The sequence below is a fragment of the Passer domesticus genome, chromosome 4 (assembly GCF_036417665.1).
Source record: "Passer domesticus isolate bPasDom1 chromosome 4, bPasDom1.hap1, whole genome shotgun sequence".
NCBI lineage: Eukaryota > Metazoa > Chordata > Aves > Passeriformes > Passeridae > Passer > Passer domesticus.
Window position 1 is genome coordinate 39316909 of NC_087477.1, and position 16395 is coordinate 39333303.

Sequence of the window (16395 nt, forward strand, 5' to 3'; positions counted from 1 at the left end):
GATGACAGCAGCAACATACCTGCAACTCTGGTATGTCTGACAAGACAAAGAGCCAGGCCCACTTGAAATTTGCTTAGCATATATTCTAAAATGGGAGTCTATGCCTTAAGCAACACAGTATGTATAAAAAAATGCAATGCAGAGCACAACTGGAAACACCAGACCTTTTTCTTAAAACCTGATGCTACATGGTTTGCATATAATACAATGCAAGGCACATCGCATTTCAAATTCAGAATATCACACAGTTTTGAAGCAAACACTGTTTATCATAAAGATGACAAAGAATTGTCACTGTATTTTTTCCTTCTTCCACAACAGCATTAGAAAGAAGCAAATTGCCTTTGCCACAGCACTCTACTCCAAGTAAAAAAGCTGCTATAAAAACACTCCTAATCTGCACATTCAAAGCTGGAAGCAAGCACTAGAGGATGTCAGTTATAGAAAAAAAGTAAGAATTAACAAACCTGTCCATCGCGTCCAATCTTTACTGGCTTATGTTCGTTCCAAGGATTGGTCAGGTGAGCAGATTTAGTGAACGGCAATTCCCGCCTAAATATGCAAGTGGCACCATTTATAGTTTTGCCTCAGTTTTTTTTTATTAAGAAAATAATAAAAAATGTCTACAGCAGGAGATTACATATAAAATAATCCTGTTATTCTTTGTACTGCCAGGTCTCTGAACATATTCTCATGTTCTACGTATTAGTAACTGAAGATTTCACCTTTACTTATTCCAGTAGTAACTAATATAGTTTGTACTATGACAGGCCCTCCTTTAAAACAGAGTATTTTGGTCTTTGTGCTTGTTTATTATTTCACCATCTTAATACACTGACCAGTCTCTACATGCGGTAGCTCCTGGCACATACTGAAATAAATCCCTGAGCACTGACCTAACTATGAAGCTAGAAGAGCTTTGAGCTGGCAGTGGGAGTCAGTAGCTTCAAGAGGATCTTTCCAACCCAGATTTTTCTCTAATTCAAAGTCTCATTTTTTCTCTATTCAGTCTTTCTGGCAGTCCAAAGTACTTGTGCAACCATGCAATGTCTTTCATGGGACTGCTGTAACTTTTTTCCTTAATAGAGATTTAAATCTTTTCTATAAGAACATACTGCTCACAACCTATACGTTATGCAGTACTTGCACTATCTCATGTGTTGCTTCAGAACAGTACTTCCTTTGCTCAGTCACATCAAAACAGATTTGTCCTTACATGATTTTTTTTTTCTTTTTCAACCACAACTGTCTATTCAAGTGAGCAGTGATGATAGATCTCTGGTTGAATCAAGTTTCAGAAGGATGCTGTTGGCACTTGCTAACACGCAATAATGATATTATAATGCCTTGTTACTAACACAACATACAACATAAATACACAATTGTTTACCTGCAAATCCAGTCAATTTTAAAGACACCTCCCAACATTTTTGCATTCATTCCTGCAGGCAGCACCCAATGTATAGGTGATCCTCCATGATGGGACTCTGAAGATAATCTTGCAAACCCTAAAGGATTTTGTATGAATTGTAACAAAGATACAACAGAAAGGCTATTGCATATAAAACTCACTTTCACTCACCTTGATAATAGCTCACTTTTCCTTACCTTGGAATTTGCCACTCTCTCTTACAGAAAATATCAAAATAACACTCCTTGCTGATCTAAATGCAGCATTAAGCTTCTTTTCATTCACTGGAAGTGTTGACCATACTCCCTGGAACAGAAAAACACCCACCCCATCACCAAAACACAAGAGTTCATCTCAAATTATTTAGCTAACATAAATATATAATGTAGATGAAGGAAACAAGAGCAAAATATTGTACTGGAATAGAAGACAATAGAAAGAAAAAGGTATTGCTGAATTCATTTCCTTCAAGAAATATTTTAGCCTGCCTTCACTAAAACTTTTAAAATACTGGCTTTTCAATCTTTTTTTGAACACTGAAGATGCATTTAGACCATCTATAAGACTTCCATTGTAATTACAATGATAGGCAACTAACTTAAAAACAGTAAGGGTGAAAGTTTTCACTTACATTTCAAGTGACTTAAGGAATTTACATATTACATAACACACAGGAATTATGAAAAACCAACAGAATATATACTAAATGGTGGGCAGGTAAGACTTGAGCATAGTACTGCATATTAGCTGAGGACAGTTTGCAGACTTTAAAACTCTTTCAGTGAAATGCCAGCAACATGAAAGACACCAAAGTAACACTTCAAATCAGCTAGACAACTCAAATAATTTTGTTTAGCCTTACACATCTCCCACTACTAAGTAGTATATTTTCCCTTTCACCAGCCATTATGCAGCCACACACAATAAAACTCAACCTGCTTTAAGGTACCAGCTGAGCTGAGATATAGAATAACAATTTATTGAATTACTCCTCTGTCCATTTTCTGGGTAAACAAGCTTCAGCCTCAGGACAGGATATACATACCAAAGTCAACGTTCCTTCCCTTGCCTTTTTTTAGTGAAGGTATGTATTTATGCCCTACTCTGAACTCAGACCAGTGTTTGTCTGATTCTGGTAATTTATTATAGCCACCAGAGACCTAGTTGGGGTTTTTGCTAGCTTTCAGTCAGATTACATGGCTTCTGGCTGCTTGTAAAGCCCTACTGTGAACTGAACAACCTATTACACTGGCACCACAAAAGTGAGTTTCATGAAAGTCCAATATCAAAGCACTGATGCCTCCACACTGAGAGACAACGCATCCACTTCAGTAACAAGGATACTACAGCAGCTCCATATATGGATGGAGCACAAAAAAGGATAGAGTCCTTCACGGAGCTAAAGCAAACAGCAGTCAGAATGGTGTTCACTGCACTTTCAAACCTGGAAAGAGGGGTGAAAACCAAATATGCCCATGACTTTGGGATTTGTTCAATCATTTTGATGTTATTTTCACCCTAATTTAGAAAATCTTCATTAACAGAATCACCTACTCTATGTATATTGTGTAACAGCAAATCAAGTATTTTCTCTATGACCTGTTCCAAAGAGCAAATGCCAATACAAAACCACCAGAGTGGTGCAATGGACACCTAATGCAATTCCTCAACAGCTGAAATCAGGTGCTCTGGAATCCCTCCCAAAGAACTCACTCACACTAGCACTTCCAGGCATACATTTCCAAAGTAAGGCTTCAGATCTTGAATCACCTGACCTAAATTACTCATGTAGCATCAGAAAACCAAACAACTTTCTGAACCTTCTCAGAGTACAGCAATAGGAACAGAGGTGCTGACTGATGGGAGAAAATACCACCCCAGCATTCTCAACAGAGCCTGGCTTAGGATGTTATCAAACAGACCCTAAGGCCCCTTTTAACCCTATTCTTGGCAAGATAAGTGGCCAGTGGTCTAGGACCTTTTCTAGGTTATGGTGCAAGCCAAAGAACCAAGGGGCAGTGGCTTTTGTTGCTGCATCCACTAAGATCCAAGTGACAAAGAAAATAATGCATCCAACTACACACTCTCCCAAACTAAGGTGGGTGTGCCTGAAAACAGACAAAGTGATCAGTTTGAAGAAAATACAACATACCTTTGCCTTAGCAAGTGATACATTTTCATGGTTATTACTCTTGATGAGAAAGAATCTTGCATCTTGGAGAATGTATTTAAGTTTGCTTGTTTGGTCTGAAAAGAAAACAAAGTATCAAATAAGCTAACGGTAAATACTTACCGAACATGTTGCTTTCAGTATAGACAGTTGCTTGCTTCCTTCAAAATACACAGTATCCCACCCATTTCTTATCTATGTATTATCATACGGGTTGTGTGTCAACCCGCCAACTTAAAAGTCAAAACTGCAGAGCACAAAATGCCAGGGGAAACCAAACTAAAACTAAAATTCAGATATCCAAGTAAAGAAAAAAGTAAAATAAAATCAGCATGATTCAGTGATGTTCCGATATGTAGGACTTATTTCCTTGCTTAAAGATCTTGGCATAAATGGTGGGTAACACTCAAAACAAGCACAAACTGTTCAACAGAGAATGGTGAACGCTGTTCCACTTTGCAGCTTTAAGCACTTCCTTTTAAATTTGCTGCCTCTGCAAAGAGCACAGTGACTGAACTTTTTGCATATCGCTCTCAAAACATGCAAAAGTAGCTCAAGATTCAATTATCATGCTCAGAATAATAACGTGCTCAAATTGATTTATATCAGAACATCACTACTTACAGGTAATTTAATCAACAGAGACAATGGCTTGCTATGGGGCATGCATTAAAAATTCAAATTTAAATGATACCTTTTTGGACAGCACGAACGGAAGATGATAATTTCTCATGCTTCTTTTCTGAACCTGTGTTTAGCCAAAGTACATTTGTTCAGATTGAGATTCAATAGAGATAATATACAATTTCTACAGCCTTGTCCCATACAATTTTCATTCATGACAAATTATGCTTTCTGCCGCACACCCACACACACAAAAAATACTATTCAATGTGCACGAGTGTTTTGTTTTGCTTTTTTTTGTTCCAGTTTTTGGTTGTTTGATTTGGGTTTGTTTTTTTTAAAATAATATTTTAACAATTTCCTACTCAGAAAACTAGTCACTGAATCATCATCTTCCAAGTTAAAAAAAAAAAAAAGTGAAATTTCCACTTAAGCAACAGAAGAGCATTAAATTAACAAGAAAGCCTACTTCCCCCCGAAGGTATCCACACACAACATGCCAGAAGTCAATACCAAATTATACAAAGCTACAGACCCTATAAATATCTACAGCCAGTTACATTTATTTTAGATTACACATTAAGATTTGATGCAAGTCACAGTGACGAAAGGGAAGAATACCTGCATATGATTCTGATGCAGAACTCCCACTTCTGTCAAAAACAATTGGAGAGATACCTCTAGCTCTCTTCCTCTCCTTCTTTTTCTCATCTAAAAGAAACCATAAAAAATGTAAGCCATTCTTTAAACACAGGCAAAGTTGAGATTAAAATGTAATAAAACAGGAAAATAGCATCAGTAAAAGTGAAGTTACCATTTGGCTTGCACATTAAAATTGTGGTTGTTGCCACAAAACTATCATGCACAGAAGAAGCAAATGCTAGTTACTCAAGCTTTTCATTCACAAAAGGAAGATGAATGGCACAAATCTAGTACATCTGTGCAATGTTTAGACACAATTTATTATATTATTATTATATTTTTAGTAAGGGTGGGTTAGCGTTTCTTTCCAGCCTTCACCCAAATGTGCAACATCTAGCAAAACTGTGTAGCAATAGTGATAGGAGCTCATTTGCTCAGAGCTCAAAAATGGTAAGAGACAGAAAAACAAAACACTGTGGCACACAGGCAATTATTTCCACTCTTAAGAAAGTGTTACGTTATACCACAGAGTTTTATAGAACAGTTATTACAGCTTCACTTGTCTTTAGGTTACACCTTGCTGTCTCTAATTCCATACAGCAGAGCTGAGCTAAAAAAGGCAGCATATTAAGCAGGATGACCACCTATGGAGACTTCAGACAAGGAAGATACACAATAGGAATCTTAACAGGATTGCAAGCTGCTTTCCTAGAAAAAACAAACAACGAACAGCCAAACCCAAAAGTATTTATGTCATTAGCACTTTACATCTGCAAGTTAGGACCAGCTACAATATACAAATACAAACCAATTGTTTCTAGTTTCTACTTAAAACAGTTGTTTCATTCTATATTTGCCCTAATAATTTCAACTTAGGTTTAGATTTGCTATGCTGATCACAGCCATTATTTAAGATTCAGCCATCCTTCCCCAGGGACATAATGTTTTACTACACCAGTCTACCTGGTTACTCATCTAGATGGATACCAAACAGCTCAACACGGAATTAAAATTAATCGTGTGGAAAACGAAGCCATTAGATACCCAAGAAAATACTGATTTTAGTGTTTCAAAGCATTGAACAGCAAGGCCAAAGCAGTCAAGAATACAATGAACCCTCAACACAGTAATCTGGATAGTCACAATTCTGTTTTACCACTTTCCAGTACATTTTTTTCCTTGCCTATGGTATTTCATAATTAACATCTTCCTGACTTCTGCTACCATGGCTTACTTTTGACATGGTCAGGAGTAGTTATATTTCAAAGAAGTCAAACTTTCAGTGGCAATGTATTTCACATTAGCATGCAAGATGCTGCCTACCTGATGCATCTGAACCAGACCCAGATCTGACTGACCCATCTGTGAAAGAGGCAGATTCAGAATCAGAATCGCTGGCTTCACTCCGTGTGTCATAGTCATTTCCTTCCTTCTGATCCCTCTCATCCTGTTCATACTCTTCTTCATCTTCCTCCCCATCTTCTTCCACCTCTTCATCCTCCTCCCCTTCATCATCTTCCTCTTCTTCCATTCCTTCCTCCTCATTCTCTGTGTTGCCTTGTTCAGAGGAACCACTACTGCCAGTCTCGTGATCTGAACAATATTCCTCAGAGTTCACCTCTTCTTTAGAAGAATGGCTAGATCTGCTTGGTCTTCTATCCACATCATGCCTGATTCTCTGATGTTTAAAGAAAAAGTGAATCAGCAGTCATATAACATTGTCAGGATGCACACACAGTCCTAAGAGAACGTGCCTTACAAAAGTCTCATAAAATTGCTTTATTTATAAGGCAGCAAGAATACTTAATACCTCTGAAGCGTCCGGCGTAGAAGACTTTGCCCTTCTGTCAATATCCCTCTTCCTCATGTAAGATTTTTCTGGTTGTCCTTTGTAAGGTTCCCTGGAACTGCTTGACATTCGCATCTTCCGATCGCCATCTGGGCGCTTGTTTCTGTCAGATCTCTGGTACTCCTCAGTCTTGTACTCGGACACCAGCTTTCCTTTCGTACTCACTATTCTCTTGTTATTGCTAACTGATGAACTGGGAGGCTTTGGCATCAGCTGCCTCGAGGAATGCACAGAAGGTTTTTGCCTCTTGCTTTCCGCATTTTCCATCCTGTCAGTTTTTCTTTTTGATCCTTAAATAGAAAGAAATACCAAGTTCAGTGTTATTTCTGATATCAAAACAAAAACTGCACAGAGGCTTCTACTTCCTCTGTTTTAGGTAATTACCCTGCTGCAGTCATAGGGAACATCTTCCAGTTGTAGGCTTTGCAGCAACACTCAAAATTGCTTCTTGGGAACAGCTCATGCTCTAAAACATGTACTTTACTTGACAAGAGGTGTGTGTTTCTCAGATTCTATACAGGGAAATGCTAAATTAAATGTTTTTGGGATTGGTCTAAAGCCAAATCAAGAACTGAGCTGGAATCAGACTTTGCAACCCCTTTGCTCCACCTCCATCTCACTTCATTGAGCCAAAAAGGACAGTCATTTTCTAACAGCAAATGAATTCAGAACAAGCCAGACTCAGCAACTGCTCTTGAGACAAAAGGAAATGGATCTGACTGTTTCCTTGGAGGGTCAGGTGAAAAAGCACATGTCCATGAAATAAAGACTTCTGGAACTCATTCACTCTTTGAATCAAGTTATAAAATCCACTAGTTCAAAGACTAACTGAAATAAGACAGACAATTTTTACCACTCATGTTCCTGCAGAACATCCACTACCAAAGTCACATACCCTTTTTCTCACTTTTGTCTTGCTCACTGTCGGGGTTATACAACTCATCATCCTGGTCAGGAGCATCAGTCAAAATGTCATCCAGAACATTCAGTTCACCATCTGAAAATACACAAAAAAAAGTCAAAACCAACCATAAAAAGTCTGGATATGCAAACTACAGAACTATTATTTACAAACCCAAACATTTCCTTCAGAGCTACAGATCCGCAACAAAGCAAAAATTGACATCTTCTTGATTTATTTCTGCACTTTCATTTGGAAGGATCAGGCAGAGCAAATAAAAGACTTAAAATATGTCACAAGATGCATTTAGACCTCTAAACAAGGTTCAAGTTGGCTCCTCATGTCACAAAAGCTTTGCAGGAAAGCTGACCTACAAATGAAAGCTGAACCTAAAATTTTAGAAAAAGGGATACCAGGAGATAGCCTGAGTGCCATTAGTAAAGAGAAGGGACCCCTATCTCTGCAAAATACTGAAACTTGCATGATGAATTATCTCTCTTCCACTATTTTTGTTGTCATTGCTGTGTTAGAATGGTGGGTTTTGTGGTTCACTTACAAATAGGAAAAACACAATGGGGAAAGCAGTACTTATTTGCTGCATCATTAACTCTGAGCTGTTCTGAAAAAAACCCCCACAACTTGATCAAAAGGCAAGTGTTAAAGAAAATTCATGCCAGAAGCAGTAAATGACCACACTTGCTCACAAAACTTATAAAATCTGTCACAATTTCTGGCTGTTTCACTTTGCCTGAAACCAAAGGGGATATATGGTGATCCTATTAGAAGGAGTCACAAGCTTTAGGGTAGCAGATCTATATTCCAAGCACTTTAAAAATAATCAATTGAGCCTAAACATGTAAAGGGAAAAATAAAAAAGGTATTAATTTTGGAATCTCTCCAAAACTCTTAGTTCTTTCCATTTTGTGATTGATTGAATTTTCTGTGCTCAGGAAAGAGAAACCAGAGCAACCTCCAAGGATTCAGCTGGTTTACAATATCCGTAGCAGACGCAGGTAAGGACTCCTGTACTGCATGAAACTGAAGTAATGCAGCAATTAAGTCTGCCAGAGTTTGGCACCTTGTCTACATCAAAATATTGAGCTGAAACACAAAATAAAATTTAGAGCTTGATATTAAAAAAACCCCAAACACAATCAACATTATACATATGTAAAAATTAGTATTATAATTTCTCTCTACTATATACTACCAAATCTGAAGTTAGCATGTGCACTAACTTTCCTGCTGGCACTTCTCCACATTTGGCATGGTAGGGGAATGCAGAAGTGATCCCTGGACTGCTCAGTTGGTGTCTCTAATGCAAAGGAAATGGTGCAAGAGAAGTGGATCAAACCTTTCCCTGGCAGTTTACAGTTAGCAGGCATTTAAATGCAACACAAACTTGCATCACAATTCTCTTGGGAGCAGCCCTTTATGTTTGTAGATATACATCCACAGCAGATATTCTTGCTGTGACTGATAAATACACGAGAGTCACATTCATGGCTGTGCAACTGCCAAACATGGGATGCAATTTCCTGGCTTGCATTCTGCTTGCCCACAGGAAGCTTGGCAAGTCTAGAGCACAAGGTTTTTTTTACTGGACACTAATGAAAAAGAGGTGCACTGAGATTAGAAAATTAAACATGTCATACATCTCAAATCATAGGCATTGAACCTTAGATTTTTTTCCCCTCTTGGTGAGACGACATACTTGAGTAAACTACATTTAACCAACCTACTGCAGCACCATTAAAAGGTGCTAAAAGACTCCTGTATCAGCTCATTCAGAAGTAAGTGAGAAGGAAAATTTAACAGAAAACGCAAGTCCGATACAGACTCTCTCCTCAATCCCTTCTACATTAGATGGGCCTCATTTTCATCTGGAACCTGAAAAAGGGTGCAGGAGACAGGAGCAGGATCCCCCATCCCCTTCTATAGGCACATCTGATTTGTTTAGAAACACATCTCCAGATTTATTTAGCAGCCTGCTTCCTGTCTCGCACTGGATACACTGCTTGACTGACTTGCACCAGGCGATTCCTCTCACTGAACCACCACTGGCAGAGTTCAACATGAAGAGCTAAATTATCTCAGAGAGAAGGAAAGACACAGAAGCAGGAACAGAAAAATGGCAGAGGACAGATGTGTTATAGTCCATCACCACTACAGAGGGAGGGACCAAATGAGTTCTTTCTGTGACAGATACTCCCAACAGGGCTCTCCTGCCACTTGTCTTACGTGAGATCCTTCCATGAACAAATTTAACTCACCCAAAATAGCAGGAAGGTGGCCTGGGAGGCCATTTCATCTGCTGGCCAGGAGCATTAGAACTATTGTAAGGCAAAAAATCTGATTTGGCACACAAAAGAAGTAAGACCCTGTGATTTCAAACTAAACAGGGCTGCAAGCCCTATTTCTGCTATTTTTAAAGTGGTAAAACAGTATTTCTCTTCCAATGGGAGCACTTACAGCAGAAATCAGTCCAGCTACAAATATGCATCAAAATAGCCCCTTTCACATGAGAAATAATTAAAAATAAAATAAAGTAAAAATATAACTCGACCACTGGCAGTGATTAACACACACTAAAAAAAAAAAATTCAAGCCCAACTGGATACATATTTATATGAATAGAGATTTATAGATGACACCAGCAAACATTTCAGAATCGCTGCTCATCCACAGTGAGCGATCAGATCTGTTTGACACGACCTGATCATATCCTAACCTAGCAGTCTTACAATAATACCATTGAGGAGATCAAGCATCACAGATAATTTTATTTATCAGTCCTAACAAAATCTACTGGGAATTTTCCATGTCATACAGTTTCACAAGAAATATCAGACAGCAAACCTTTACCACTCCGACAAAGCCATTTTGTGGACGCGTATCCTGCAAAAGGCTTTACAGGAAGCATCCTGCTCCACAGAAATCCAAATGAACGCAATCCAAGCCACAATACCCTGTTGGGTGGTTAATGCAGAGAGTTGTGGAGTTATGAAAAGGGCCATCTGCTACACCTAACATTGGTTTGGCTTCTTAAAGAGGATATTTGGTGAGGACTGACCAATATAATCTCACAGATAACACGCGGATCACTTCGGCTTCCGTGCATAGCGGTAGTCAGTTGTAAGAGCTGTGATTCTATTATTCGACACTAATTGCCCTAGATTATTATTATTCCAGAGTAATGACTCCGAAATCGTCCTATTCCTCTAACTCAAATTTATTTACCCACAGTGCACAGAATTCACAGCTGATTTCAAAAAGCCGAGCAACAATCACCAAAGTAAGATTCCAACACCAGCTTCTGCTTACTAAAGTAACTACATCGCCCCACAGAAAACCGTGCAAAAAAACCCCAAAACCAAAACGGCCTAGCGGTCCAAGCAGAAACAAAACGCCGCAATAAAAATAGCAAACACTTCCTGCGACGAGACAGCCTGCAGTAACTCGCTGCCGATGATGTAAAACTTACGGCCCACGAACTTCTTCCTCTTCCCGCTGCTCGAGTCACCTTGCCCCGAGCCCGCTGCTGCCGGCACACCGAAGTGTGAGGGGCCCTATTACCCCCCGCTCCCCACCAAAACACAGCCAGGGCTTCCGCGAGAGGAAAAAAAAAAAAAAAAAATCCTCCTCGAAGGGTCACTCCCGACCCCGCCGCCCCTCCGCTCCCCTGCAGGAGACGGACGCCTCCCGGCTGAAGGCCCAGCACCAGCTTCCAAGGTGGCCCCGGGGAAGAGGGAAGGCTCAGGCGGCGGCCCGATCCCCGCCTGAGCCTTCCCCCTTCCCCGGGCCCTAACGCTTGCCCCGCTCTCTACCGCCACATACCTTTCTCCTCCCGGCCATCCGTCGCCATCCCGCCGCCGCGACGAGCGCCTAAGATGGAGGCTCCCTCTTCCTGCACGTAGCGCTTCCCTCTTCCCACAGGGCGCCGCTTTGTTTACGCCGCTCGCGTCAGAGCGCGCCGCGGGCGGGCGGCGGCGCATGCGCCGCTGGGGCCGTGAGGGCGCAGCCGCCATGTCAGTCCCTGGCAGTTGCGGGCTGGGTTCGCTGGCTGGGCAGAGAGGTGGGGAAAGGAGGAGGTTGCTCTGCTCTGGGAAGTGCGGGGAGCTCGCATTTCTCCCGTGCTCTTGTGACAGCTGTGTGTGGTGTTGGAGCCCTTTCTGAGAGTCTTGAGTGGGGCAAAGTTTAACATAGATACTTAACCCCTGCTGTTGGACGTTGCAGTTCCCTGGTTTTCTCTTGTTTTTTACCTTCGCCCCCACCCCTTCTCATTGTTTTGTCCTTTCTCCTGGCGATCAGGCCAGTTCAGAGGAGGGTTACCAAGCTGATGAGGGGGTTGAAGCACCTCTCCTATGAGGAAAGGCTGAAATAATTGGGATTGTTCAGCCTAGAGAAGACTTTGGGGTGATTTAATTGCAGTCTTCCAGTACTTGAAGAGCGTCTACAAGAAAGATGCTGAGAGACTTCTTACAAGGATATGTAGGGTGAGGACAAGGGGGGGTGGCTTCAAAATGAAAGAGATCAGGTTTAGATTATATATCAGGAAGAATTTTGTTACGGTGAGAGTGGTGAGGCGCTGGCACAGGCTGCCCGGAGGGGCTGTGTGTGCCCCATCCCTGGAAGCATTCTAGGGCGGGTTGCGTGGAGCCCTGTGTTATGAATAGAAAGTTGTAATTTTTTTTAAGTTTCAGAGTTAAAAAAACCAAGCCAGACCGAGTCAGACTTCTTTAGGTTCCCTGCGAAGAAAAGCCCTTAATCACTCGTTGATGGTGGGTGATTAACCGATTGTTTCCCTGATGCTGGCTGCATACCAAGAAGATACCAAGAGAAACCCTCCAGGGTAAAGAGACAACCCTCCAGTGACACCAGAGACAACATGCAAATGAGAAACGCAGTGCACCCTGGATTGTTACAGTTTTACAGTTTTTATAAGAAAAACCCCTAAAATCACGAGCCATAAGTGACTTAAAGTGACGTCTAAGGATGGGAGCATTGTCCCGTACCTGCTTAAACCTTTTTATTTCTCACTCTAACCTGAAAAGAAACTGATTAAAGAGACCCCCCGGGTTTCTAAACCAACAAACTAAGGACTCAACGACTCTCCCGTGAGGACAGAGTCCCCAGTTCTGTCTGCAGACCAGCGGACAAAACTGCATCGTCCTCCTGCTTCGTGCCACGCCTGGGAGCAGCGGCGGCGAGGGCGCAACCCGTCGATTTCTTCCCACCTGAGCTGATTCTTCTTAATAAAGGCATTAAAAAGGAGAAAGATCTCCTGCCCATTTATTTCAGCTTGGGGGCTCGTCCGGGATAGCCACGCCTGAAGAGGACACCAGGACTGGGACGGCCGCCCACCCTGGACCTGCAGGACAGCTGGCTATCAGGACCAGAGAAGATCGGCTTGGGACAGTGACACGGAGCAGCGTCGGATAGGTGAGAATATCCGGCGGCGGGAGAGGGAGGCGAGCGAGTGTGTGTGAGTGAGACGAGGGCCGGCAGCTCGGCCCCTCGAAGCGAGTGAGGACCCCTCAGTACCGCGGTTCCGCACCCCCGCGAGGGGGCCGGCCGGGAACAGGGGGAAGCGAGTGGAACTGGTGATTGAGGCGCCTCCAAAGGGGTAAAGAGGACCCCCCTCCGGGCGTGCGGAGGAAATAGCTGTGTGAGTGGCACGCACCCCACAGGACCCCCCTCCGGGCGTGCGGAGGAAATAGCTGTGTGAGTGGCACGCACCCCTCCGGGCGTGCGGAGGAAATAGCTGTGTGAGTGGCACGCACCCCAAAGGCCCCGATACAGGTCCTAACGAAAGAAGTTAGGGTATCAGGCAGTTTGGCCCAGACAAAGGGCGCCTCAGAAGCCAGGGTTTCGAGGTTTGACTGTTTGAGCCTTGGCAAGGGAAGGCCAAGGTCTCTCTAAGTCCTGACGAAGGAGGTCAGGCGAACCTCAGAGGTCAAGACCTCGAGGATGTTTTTTTGTATTTTGGTTGTTTGTTGAGTCTTGGCAAGAAAGCCAAGGTCTTAACAAAGTCCTGACGAAAAGGGTCAGTGAAATTGGAGTTTTGGCAGGAGGTCGAGACTTCTTAAATAAGATATATTTCCTTTAGAGAAAAAGACACCTTGTGATTTGTTTAGAGGCAGAAAATAATGGGAGGGTGTGGTAGTAAGAAAAGTGGCCAAAGATTGAAGAATATACCTCCCCACAGTCCCCTAGGTGAGCTATTAGAGAAATGGGACTTTATAGAAGGCACAGAAGGATTAGATAAAGTTAAGATGGTACATTACTGTTCAGAAGTGTGGCCAGAATTAGAGGTGCAAGGAGGATGGCCATGGTGTGGGATGAAAGACAAGTGGATGTGTCAGCAGCTGAGTAACTATCTGACGGCCCGAGAAAATAGAGAAGAAGAAAAAGCAATAGCCAAAGCCAAGATCATGCTTGCTATAGCCAGAGAAAGTGTGGGAGCAAACAACCCTTTCCTACAGCACAAGGCCACAAAAGAGTGGGGGAGTACACCACCAGGAGCAGGCAAGAATACGGCAGTACTGTCAGGAACAGGAGGCATGGAGAGGCCTCGAGTCCCTTTGAGTGAAAGCTGCTGCTATTACTGTGGAGCAACTGGACCCCCCCCCAAGACTGTTTAGCCTAAAGTTGTGAAACCTTTGCTAGCTGATCAAGATAGCAAAGGAAGCAGCTTTAAGACCAGAAGATCTGGTAAAAGTTTTTTTAAGCAAAAACCACACCCGAGTAGGGAAAAAGAAAAAAAGAACTCATATTTTGTGAAATTTAAAGTTACATCAAGGGATATGGGGGAGTGGTTAATATCTGACGGACGGGTGTTGCTAAACAAAGCACTTGCTGGGATAGTGCTAACAGAACTACAGAAACTAACCTACTGGGGAGTCCAAGGACTATGTGATTATTTCCTAAGAAATAACCTGTGCATAAGCGGATATGACCTAGCAAAAACAATTATAAAAGAGTGTTTAACTTGCCAAAAAGTGAACCAGTATGAAATAGTGAATACCTTAGACTCAGACTGAGGTCCACATTTTGTGGCCCAAACATTGCAAATTATAATTGAAGCTTCAGGAATAAAGTGGAGATTGCATACTCTGTGGCACCCCCAGAGTTCTGGGAGGGTGGAACAAATGAACAAAATTCTCAAAAATGAATTGGCTAAAGTGTTTACCCCTAGCGCTCTTGCGCATCAAAACAAGACCCCAGTCTGATATAAGGATTTCACCTTGTAAAATGATTTTCGGATTGCCATTCTTGTTAACACCCTATAGCACAGGAGACTACCTGGAAGGAGAAATTTGAAAGCCCCTTTCAGGTACTCCTCATCGCTAATTCGGCCGTGCGAACCAGAGAAAAAGGTTGGACTCACATTACGAGAATTAAAGGACCAGTCCCACCCCCGAGCATTGGACAAGATTCTTCAGTGTCTGGTATTGGACCAGATTCCACACCACTCTCACCCCCGGGCATTGGACAAGATTCGTCAGTGTCTCCTTCTGGTATTGGACCAGATTCTACACCACCCTCACACTCTAACTCAGGACAAGATTCAACTGCATCGGGAGTTAATTCAGCTGAGTATACTATTATAAAAGGACCAAATGACTTAAAATTGACATTCAAAAAGACTGATGAACTGCATAAGAAAAAAGTTTAGAATCATAACATGTCTTGAAGTGTTTTAAGAAATTTGTAAAAGTTAAAAATTGTTAATAAGTAATTCTGGTTAAGTCGTCCCAACTTGGTACCAAAGACCCCAGGTTAATCTTCTCCAGAGTGCTCCCCTAGGAGGGACAGATCAAGAGAGGTTTAACCAGAGGAGCAAGAGACTCTAAAGAACTTGGAGACTTCTTCTCAGTAAAATCCTCAAGAGGCAAGGCCGGGTGGGCAGGCTGTGCAGGATGACCCATACCGGACTCTTGGGAAGGGTAGTAGTGCTGGCTCTGATTGCTGGTGGTGCTCTGGAAAGCCCAGGAGAGCTGTGCAATGAGTACTACCAACCTTTCTATGAGAAAGAAGTAAGCTCCTTGCTGAGAGTCCACAACAATTGTGTTAACCTCTACCAATTGATCTTTTATCAAGAAAATAAGAAAATATATTGGATGACCCGGAACACCGCCACCTTTAGGCAGCCACTCCTGGGAGAGCACCCTGTAGGAGAAACCTGGTGGTGCTTTGAACGTGATGCTACTGAAGCAAACCTGGTAAATCTGGTAAAAGGAAAAAGTATTTCTAAATATTGGGAGGGCACGACAAAAATTAATATCTTTCAGGAAACCCCTAAACACCTGTTTTGGGTCAATGGTACCACAACATCCACTGAATTGCCAAGAGGCTAGTCTAGTGGTGGCATCATTAGAATTATAAAACAAACTGTCTTTATAATACACAAAGAATCTGGATCAAGTTTAAGAGTTCCTATATATGAAGATTTGAGAAAAACAAAACTGAAGGAACAATATATGTTAAACAAAATTTTGAAACTACAATCAGAATTGGAAGTAATATCTAATCAGACCGCATTGGCTCTTAATCATATTAATGACCAACTCAACCAAACCAAAACAGTAGTTTATCAAATCAAATTAATTGTGGCAGTCATTAGAAACACTTTAAACGAAATAAAAGAACTAGCATATTTACAAAATCAAAAAACTCCTACACTTGATTCCAGTTGGTGGGATAATCTATGGATTTTCAAAAAAAGTTGGAAAACTATAACCTTCACTGTGGGTACACTTGTTAGTCTGTTCTTATTTCCATGTTTAACAAAAATA

General features: G+C 41.8%; 2 protein-coding genes across 15 annotated transcripts in view; one reads left to right on the plus strand and one right to left on the minus strand.

The window, feature by feature from the left end:
- The window catches only part of YTHDC1 (YTH N6-methyladenosine RNA binding protein C1), a 29040-nt gene extending 17475 nt beyond the window's left edge, over positions 1–11565 (minus strand). For 3 of the 5 annotated variants that reach the window (XM_064417266.1, XM_064417269.1, XM_064417270.1), the window contains exons 1-10: positions 11435–11565; positions 7592–7693; positions 6658–6986; positions 6171–6525; positions 4827–4916; positions 4276–4329; positions 3564–3658; positions 1609–1717; positions 1391–1508; positions 468–552 (exon numbers count right to left, since the gene is read on the minus strand). In XM_064417266.1, coding sequence (XP_064273336.1) covers positions 468–552; positions 1391–1508; positions 1609–1717; positions 3564–3658; positions 4276–4329; positions 4827–4916; positions 6171–6525; positions 6658–6986; positions 7592–7693; positions 11435–11462 — 1365 coding nt within the window. In that variant the 5' untranslated portion in view covers positions 11463–11565. The remainder of the gene's footprint in view (positions 1–467; positions 553–1390; positions 1509–1608; positions 1718–3563; positions 3659–4275; positions 4330–4826; positions 4917–6170; positions 6526–6657; positions 6987–7591; positions 7694–11434) is intronic. The other 2 variants (XM_064417268.1, XM_064417271.1) reach the window with 1 other exon arrangement.
- A 53-nt stretch (positions 11566–11618) lies between these two features.
- The window catches only part of TMPRSS11E (transmembrane serine protease 11E), a 48210-nt gene continuing 43433 nt past the window's right edge, over positions 11619–16395 (plus strand). For 9 of the 10 annotated variants that reach the window (XM_064417294.1, XM_064417277.1, XM_064417291.1 and 6 more), the window contains exon 1: positions 11619–11672. The gene's annotated coding sequence lies outside the window, so the exon portion shown is untranslated. Of the gene's footprint in view, positions 12094–16395 lie in introns of all 10 variants that reach the window. The other variant, XM_064417278.1, reaches the window with a different exon arrangement.